General features: G+C 46.9%; 1 protein-coding gene and 1 long non-coding RNA gene across 2 annotated transcripts; one reads left to right on the forward strand and one right to left on the reverse strand.

Moving 5' to 3' along the window:
• Nucleotides 1–865: 865 nt before the first annotated feature.
• Nucleotides 866–8,796, reverse strand: POLR2F (RNA polymerase II, I and III subunit F). Its single transcript, XM_040408478.1, has 4 exons — nucleotides 8,682–8,796; nucleotides 2,999–3,199; nucleotides 1,370–1,441; nucleotides 866–1,087 (listed from the first exon to the last, which is right to left on the reverse strand). The coding sequence occupies exons 1-4, from the start codon at nucleotides 8,699–8,701 to the stop codon at nucleotides 997–999; spliced, it is 384 nt and encodes a 127-aa protein (XP_040264412.1). The 5' UTR covers nucleotides 8,702–8,796; the 3' UTR covers nucleotides 866–996.
• On the forward strand, nucleotides 3,279–8,547 carry LOC120979619. The gene is made up of 3 exons (XR_005774334.1): nucleotides 3,279–3,846; nucleotides 7,775–7,779; nucleotides 8,537–8,547. It is a non-coding gene; the product is annotated as an uncharacterized LOC120979619 (long non-coding RNA).
• Nucleotides 8,797–8,820: the final 24 nt, after the last annotated feature.

Below are 8,820 nucleotides of genomic sequence, written 5' to 3' on the forward strand. Positions count from 1 at the left end.
AAGTGGTTCAGTACTGTCTTGGTATTTTTTTCAGTTTAATTAACAAAAATAAGAAAAATTGAGATTCAAATTGAAAATTGATTCAAATGTTGGAAATGAAAAAAAAAAATTGGTTTTAATTTTTTGGGCAAAACCACCCACCGCTAGGTACAAGTGTTATGATTAGAATCTAAGACTGTCACAGTATAACTTAATTGTGGGACCTGTAATGATAGCTACTAGTGTCTGCATGGTTGCCACTAGCAGATTAAACTGTCTGTACTGCAGAATCCTGCCCGCTCAAACTCCTGTGAGCTTGCTCACTTTCTTTCCTGAGCTCCATATTCAAATCCATGTCACGCTACAGGAAATGACGTGGTGCCCCTGCTTGATCATGTGACCCAGAAGTATCTGGTTCTAGCCGGGGAGGTCTCACACTACCTTTCAATATCCTGCTTTAATACTAGTGATCCTGCTAGGTAAGCAGCTGAGAATATCGGGGTACTTGTAAATAAGTATCAGGTTCCCCAGGCAATGAGTATGAGGGTGCAGGGAGCACTGGCAATGCCACCTTCCTCTGCCATGCTCAACCTTCATTGAGCAATAAATAAGCCTGACCTCAGTGCATCTGTCCTGCACAAGGACAGAAAAAAAACAAAAAAAACACTGAATGCGTGAGCGAGGGAAAGCCCTCTCTACCCATTCTCGTGAGCAGTGGTGGTCCCAGTGGTAGGACCCCCCCCCCCCCCCACAGATCTGATAGTCACCCCTTATCCTGTGGAACTACACATTTCTTCTCTGGATACCATCATACTGGGCAACAACAATTCAGCACGTTGCACATTGGCTAGATGAGAACTAGGTTATAATGAAAAGTAAGGCGGCAAGCTCTTAATGTTTTTTTTTATTTTATTATTAAATACAGCAAATTTACAAGTTTTATAAAATAGTTATGTACAAACGTTGGTGGGCAAGGATAAAAGAAGTTCCATGAGGCTTTGAGCACTTCCTGTGGTCTCAGTCGGTAATAATCAGTTCATCCACCCCCCAGTCTTCATAACTGCCATCAGGGAGATAGCGTCTGATGATTATAGGGATCTTCCTGGCTCTGTAGCAAAATAAATAGTTCATAAGTAAAAAGAATAATTAAGCATTTTTATCTGCAGCTCAAACCAATTCACTTGAACCGGACTGAACTGCAAGGACAGACGTCAAAGGCCTAGGAAGAGGACATGGTACTCACCAAAGTGTTGTGTCCTCATCAAAATCAGCAGAGAAGCCAAGAGTCAAACCCCACTGATCCAATATTGATTACCTTTCCTGCTAATGTCATCAATATTTCATTTCCAGACAACTCTTACTATACAAAACATAAAACCTTGACACTTACTTAAGCTCCTTCATAGCAATAAGAAGAGGATCTGTTTCTCCTTCCAGTTCTACCATAACAGGTGCGCACATTCTAAAAAGCAAAATGGCAAATGTCAAGGAATATCTGACTTTTTTATGCCGATAGCATGTGGGGCTCATTCCACAAACAACTCAGTACTTAATAGACACACTTACTATATGCATCCCTCACTGAAATCAGCAGATCTGTCACTACACTATGCTACCCTCAGCAGGGGTAGCATAGTGCAGGTAATAGGTTCCCTTTAAAGGTTTAATTCCCAGGGTTTGTATATTGATCGCCTATGCCCAGGTGAGGCCATCAATAACTGATCGGTAGGGGTCCAACACCCCGAACTAGAGCTCCACCCACTGTGTAGTAGAAGGAGCTCCAGCTCTGTTCACCACAAAACAGATGGAGCTGTTTAGTTCCGGTGTTCTGACAGATTCCTATACCTTGGAAGAACAATATACTGGAAGTGACGCGGTCGCACAGGAATCAGCTGGCGGAGGGTGTGTAAAGCGATGCGCAAGCGCACATCCACTGGATTAGCAAAAAATCATTGCAGCGCCACGGGAGAAGGACTTAATGCGCAAAATCGTACACCGCGCGTGCGCATTTAGGGGTAGGTACATTTTCCAGCGCAAAATGTTCATCAGATCTCCCTACCCCTGAGTGCGCACAAATCATCAGGAGCAGTTCATTCTTGCCGCAGAGCTGAGTGAAGAATATCGAGGTCACCACACAGCGGAGCCGAGTGCTGGACTCAGCTCTGCGGTAAGGATGAACTGGCCCTGATTTGCGTGCGCACTCATTGGTAGGGAGATCTGATGGAACATTTTGCGCTGGAAAATCTACCTACCCCTAAGTGCGCACGTGCGGTGCACGGTTTCGCGCACACAGTCCTTCTCCTGCCTCCACACCCTCCTCCAGCTGATTCATGTGCGGCAGCGTCACTTCCGGTATAGCGTTATGCCAAGGTATAGGAATCTGGCAGAACACCGGCACTACTCCCAACAACTGATCATCAAGGGGTGTGGGGCCAAATAGCCCAATAACCTCATCAATATACAAATCCTATAACAGAAAGCACAGCTCCATTCACAAAGTAGTGAATGTGTTGGCTACTGCAGCTTAGCTCCCATTCACTTCAATGAGCTTAGGCGCAGTAACCCAAAACGGCCACTAGTCTGTGAAAGGAGCTGTGCTTACTGTTCCATTTAAAGTGCTAATTCCAGCGCCAATGGCACCATGGTGGAAGTCTTGATGTTGCAGACTTTCTGCAGCGTGTGAAGGCACCCTAAGGAACATCCCTTTTCAGATAAGCCACACCTCTTCCTACTGGCCTCTGGGATATTTTGGTGCCAGCATTTGGGTGAAGCCGAAACAGTAGGACACAGGAATTAGTCTTCACCCACCATATGTGACACATTCTGCCAACAGCTTCGCATGGAGTTGGTGAGCTCAGCGTTAGGTGTGGTGCAAGAAGACAGGACTTCCAGTGAAACGCCTCTCCTACAGATACAGACTACCCATGTACGCCTAACGGCTGTTGCAAGGCTTCCAGCATACCCCGACAGGCTGCTGCCCTAGGTTCTGAATAAGAGTGTTTCCATGTAGCATACTTACGCTATCTGCAGTGCTCTGGTTCCGAGAACCCGGGCCCGCTCATATTTGGTCATGTAATTTGTTGTAATCCGCTTCTGATTTGCTTGCTGCCCCTCACCAGCAGGTAAAATGGCAACATGCTCCTGATCTTCCTCTTCTGCATTGTCCAAGTCATCAAGCCCCTCATCCTCTTCAGCGTCATCAAAATCATCTCCATCAAAACTTGAGAAAAGAAAATTAATTGTGCATTTTAAGTTAACATAAAATAACAAAATTAAAATGGGCTTTCCGAGATTTTTATACTGATGACCTATCCTCAGGATAGGTCATCAGTATCTGATCGGTGGGGGTCTGACACCCGGGACCCCTGCCGATCAGCTCCTTCTCTATGCTTTTCCTAGGCCAGAGGACAAGTCATCAGTTAAAAAAAAAATCCTGGAAACCCTTTTTAATAGGATTATTCACTCAAATATCAGACTCCTCATACTCAGAGAGTCAGTGATGCAACTATCACACGTAACTTCCCAGAGTCTGGACGAATGCAGCTGACAAGGGTAAAATAACCGTCCGGCATAATCATACCTCCATTTTCACAGCCGCTTTCATCTTTAGTCACGAGATGAAAGCAATGCAAGAAGTCCCTCCTACATCCCATGTGACCCCCACATCCTCAGGCCTGGTAACTGAAATGCATCAGGGCATAGAACAGCAAGGATCTGATAACCTTTGTCACACTGACCCCTAGTGGCAGAGTAGGAGTTTACATGATAAACAAAATAGATCTGCTATTTCTTTCCCACAATATTTTGCGCATGCAGCAGGTCCTGGTAGAATGATTAGGCACCCAGAATACACTAGATTTAACAGGGGTTGACCCGTCTCATACATGGGGGCATATTGCTAGAGGTGTGGGTCCAATATCTATCTAAATAAACAGAGCCCCCAAAGTGAAGGAGAGCGGCCCATGTATGTATTCTACGGGACTGCTGAAGATGGGGCACTGGCTCGACTATTTCCATCAGCCTCACTGAAGTGAACAGAGCGGTGGCTGCGCTTGCGCTTCCCATCCATTTCTAGGGGGCTTCCAAAAATAGCCAAGCGTGGTACGCCCTCCTGCACTTTGCGGGCTCCGTTTTAGATCAGACATTGGGGGCATACGCTAGCAATATGCCCTCACTGTATGAAACAGGCCAACCCCTAAGAAAATGCACATTTCTATAGAATTAGGCCTCAGAAAATGTACCGTTGTTCATCAGCGACCGTGATCCGTGTTTCCTGTCCGTCAAAAAAATAAGACCTGTCCTATTTTTTTGACGGACAACGGTTCACGGAACCATTCAAGTCAATGGGTTCGTGAAAGAACACGGATGCACACAAGATTGGCATCCACGTCCGTAGGTTACTTTCATACAGACGGATCCAAAGATCCGTCTGCATAAAAGCTTCTTCAGAGCTGAGTTTTCACTTCGTGAAAACTCAGATCCGACAGTATATTCTAACACAGAGGCGTTCCCATAGTGATGGGGACGCTTCTAGTTAGAATATACTACGAACTGTGTACATGACTGCCCCCTGCTGCCTGGCAGCACCCGATCTCTTACAGGGGGCTGTGATCCGCACAATTAACCCCTCAGGTGCCAGGTTAATTGTGCATATCATAGCCCCCTATAAGAGATCAGGGGCTGCCAGGCAGCAGGGGTCAGACCACCCTCGGCCCCCCCCTTCGACAGATCATTAAGCAATGCGCCGCACAGACCTGTCACTTACCAGTAGGAGGAGCTCCCGGCCGGTCACAGACAGCGCAGCAGGTAAGTATGATGCTTCTAATATTGCTAAGTAACCATGGCAACCAGGACTGCAGTAGCGCCCTGGTTGCCATGGTTACCGATCGGAGCCCCAGCGATTAAACTGGGACTCCGATCGGAACTCTCCGCTGCCACCAATGATTGGGGGGGGGGGGGGGGGGGATAGAGGGGAGGCCGCACACTGTGCCACCAATGAAAATAATACAATAGAGGGAGGGAGGGGGGGCCGGGGGGTCTGTTCCCTGCTGCCTCTGATCTCTTACAGGGGACTATGATACGCACAATTAACCCCCCTCAGGTGCGGCACCTGAGGGGTTAATTGTGCGGATCACAGCCCCCTGTAAGAGATCGGGTGCTGCCAGGCAGCAGTCATGTACACAGTTCTTAGTATATTCTAACTTGAAGCGTCCCCATCACCATGGGAACGCCTCTGTGTTAGAATATACTGTCGGATCTGAGTTTCACGATCTAACTCATATCCGACAGTATAATCTAACAGAGGCGTTCCCATGGTGATGGGGACGCTTCAAGTGAAAATATACCATCGGATTGGAGAAAACTCTGATCCGATGGTATAATAGGGACTCCTGACTTTACATTGAAAGTCAATGGGGGACGGATCCGTTTGCAATTGCACCATATTGTGTCAACGTCAAACGGATCCGTCCCCATTGACTTGCATTGTAAGTCAGGACGGATCCGTTTGGCTCCGCACGGCCAGGCGGACACCAAAACGACTTTTTTTTCATGTCCATGGATCCTCCAAAAATCAAGGAAGACCCACGGAAGAAAAAACGGTCAGGGTGTGTTCGGGTCCCCCTAGAGGAGATCAGGGTAGCTGGAGTGCATGTGTGGCAGCCACGGTCCTCCTGTGTGACAGGAGGCTGCTGCACATTAGTTCCTATGGAGGTCTGAACATAGTATAATCTCCATAGATTCCAATGCTAATGCATTGGCGTCTGTGAAATAATCAATCTGATGACTGTTTGTTACAGCTCCCTATAGGAAGTTACTTAATCCAGAACAAACCCTTTAATGCCGTCTACCAGTTCTGAGGTGACTGCAGGCATGTCCAGCAGTGAATGTCCTCCTCTGTTCCTTACTGCTAAGCATGTGCAGTATCAGGTGTTTTAACTAAGGGCCTTGGAGCAGCATGCAGTTACCTGGTATAAGGGTCTGATAATCATCAGTAGAACACCCCGATTATCACTGTTTATAGTATAAGGACAGGAAAGGTGAGAACTGATTATCTATCACCACTAGAACACCCTGCTTATGGTGGATGTACACTGCACAATTGTGGGTACAATTGGAAACGAACGTCACTACAAACACTCATTCCAGTTAATATCTAAATGTGCTGCTGATCAAGTGATGAAAAAGCAAAATGCTTATTCTGGCCAATTTATATTCACCATATGAGGTGCAACAGTCAAGAATAGCAACATTTCAGGCCTATATGTGAAAAGGCCCTTCAAGCTAATAAGCACGCTGCTCACTGCATATGGTGTAGGGACCTACCGGGAACGAACAGTCCCTTCCCAATAATTGCCTGCTGGGACTGAGCATGGAAATGTGTTTTTAGAATAACAAAATATATTATCTATTTTTCTAAACTTTTCTACATTCCAGATATTTTCTGGTACTTTTCTACCGACTCCACCCAAAACTAGTTTTGACTCTGACGTCCCTGCAATGTGTGGGTTTGTTTTTTGCAGGACGACATGTAGTTTTCATTGGTACCAAGTTAGTGTACGTGAGACTTATTGAGAAAACTGGATCTGGCCTAACCGTTTATTGCCGTTAACCGCTGAACGAAAATCCACGCGTGCACCGGTTTTTGCCCGACTAATACCCGCCACACGTGCCAAAAAGACGCCAGACCCTAAAAACAATGGTGGAATCATGTTTCTTTTTCAAACTGTCAGCCCTCCAAATTTTCAAAAGTTATACAATATAGTAGAAGTACCCCCCCCCCTCCCCCCCCCCAAAAAAAAGAGAAATGGTGGCATCACAGGGGTTTTCCAACAGTCCTTTTATTGGTGACTTGTCCTCAGGATAAGGGTACTTTCACACTAGCGTTTTTCTTTTCCGGCGCTGAGTTCCGTCCTAGGGGCTCAAATCCGGAAAAGAACCGATCAGTTTTATCCTAATGCATTCTGAATGGAGAGTAATCTGTTCAGGATGCATCAGGATGTCTTCAGTTCAGTCTTTTTGACTGATCAGGCTTTTCAGAAAACCGTAGCATGTTGTATTTTTTACCTCCGGCCAAAAATCCTGAACACTTTGACTGAACGCTGGATCCGGCCTTTTTCCCATTGACTTGCATTAACGCCGGTTCCGGCGCCGTGTGTTCCGTCAAACCGGATCCAGCTTTTGCATGTTAAACCCGAAAAAAGTGAAAAAAAAAGTTAAAGTCCATAAATGGCGGATCCGTTTTTTCCAATGCATTTTTTTTTATTGTGATCAAAATACTGATCAGGATTCAAATGTAATCCGTTTTCACACGTTTTTCCGGATCCGGCGGGTAGTTCCGGTGTCGGAATTCAACGCCGGATTTAAACAATGCTAGTGTGAAAGTAGCCTAATCCGTCCAGGATGCATCAGGATGTCTTCAGTTCAGTCTTTTTGACTGATCAGGCAAAAGATAAAACCGCAACATACTACAGTTTTATCTCCGACGGAAAAAAACTGAAGACTCGCCTGAATGTCGGCATTTTTTTTCCATAGGAATGTATTAGTGCCGGAAACCCGGCATTCAAAATACCGGATCCATCCTGCCGGTCTGCGCATGTGCAGACTAAAAAAAATTAATGCCAGATCTGTTTTGCCGGATCACACCGGAAAGACGGATCTGGCATTTCAATGCAATTTTCTGAATGATCAGGATCCTGATCCAGTCTTACAAATGCCATCAGTTGGCATACGTACTGCTTGCCGGATCACTCTGCCGCAAGTGTGAAAGTAGCCTAAGTCATCAGTATCTGTTCAGTGGGGGTCCAACACCCGAGACCCCGCAGTAGTGCAGCAGCCTTCTCCCAGATTTCCTTGGGCCATGTGACGACACGTATATCAGTCATGGCCTAGGCGCAGCTCAGCCCCATAGTAGTGAATGGGGCTGAGTGCGATACACAGCCGCTATACAGTGTACGGTGCTGTATTTGGTGAGCTGAGAGCACCGGTGCCTTCTCAAACAGCGGATCTGTGGGGGGCCCTAGGTGTCAGACCCCCATCAGATACTGACAAATTGCAGATCTGCAAAACATGTATACCAGCCATGTGCATCCGGCATTCTGTGGTCCCGCACATTCAGCCCTATGTTAGAAACGCCTATTCTTGTCCACAAAACGGACAGGCTCTTTGTGGCACCGGACACATGGATGCATGCCGCACACAATGTGCTTTCCACATCTTTTGAGGTCCCACAGAAATGAGTGGGTCCGCATCAGCTCCGCTAAATATGAGGATCGGACGCAATGATGAAAATACAGTTGTGTGAATGGGCCCTTACACTGATGCCCTGGCACAGATCAGAGGGGAACTGGATCAGTGACAGGTGTTTTTTTTAACCCTTGCACCCAGACAGAACATATGAAAAGGGGTTAAAGGTCCTGAGAACCCCTTTGAAGGGGCTGTAGAACAGGCTGTGTACAGGACATGGGCCGTGCTGAACACCAACACTTTACAGCACATCATCAAGTTCTTCCTCACTGAGGAGCAGGATGATGATGACGACCCCCATTGTAGTGATAAGTGAGGGTCCCAGCAGTGGGCACCTGTAGGCACAAGCCCTTACCATCCACAGGTCATGTACAGACTGCCAGCCTCATGGTTGTGGGGCCCCCACTGATACGTAATAGAGGCATGCGGTGAAGCCCCCGCTCCCATGTAACACTCACTTGTCCTCGTTGTCGGACATGGCGCAGCTCCTCAGTCGCACACAGTTCTCTCCAACGAGCAACACACGCGTGACTAAGAAACCGGAAATACACAGCGGCCTCAGCGGAAGTGCGTAGGATAACACAATGTCCGGATGTA

The sequence above is a fragment of the Bufo bufo genome, chromosome 9 (genome assembly GCF_905171765.1).
Source record: "Bufo bufo chromosome 9, aBufBuf1.1, whole genome shotgun sequence".
NCBI classification, from domain to species: domain Eukaryota; kingdom Metazoa; phylum Chordata; class Amphibia; order Anura; family Bufonidae; genus Bufo; species Bufo bufo.

Bases quoted from the DNA above. Each gene is read 5' to 3' on its own strand.
- POLR2F (XM_040408478.1), bottom strand. From the start codon at position 8,701: ATGTCCGACAACGAGGACAA. The intron at 3,200-8,681 runs GTGAGTGTTACA...TCTTTTCTCAAG, and splicing joins ATGTCCGACAACGAGGACAA to TTTTGATGGAGATGATTTTG. The intron at 1,088-1,369 runs GTAAGTGTCAAG...ATTTTGCTACAG, and splicing joins ATTGCTATGAAGGAGCTTAA to AGCCAGGAAGATCCCTATAA.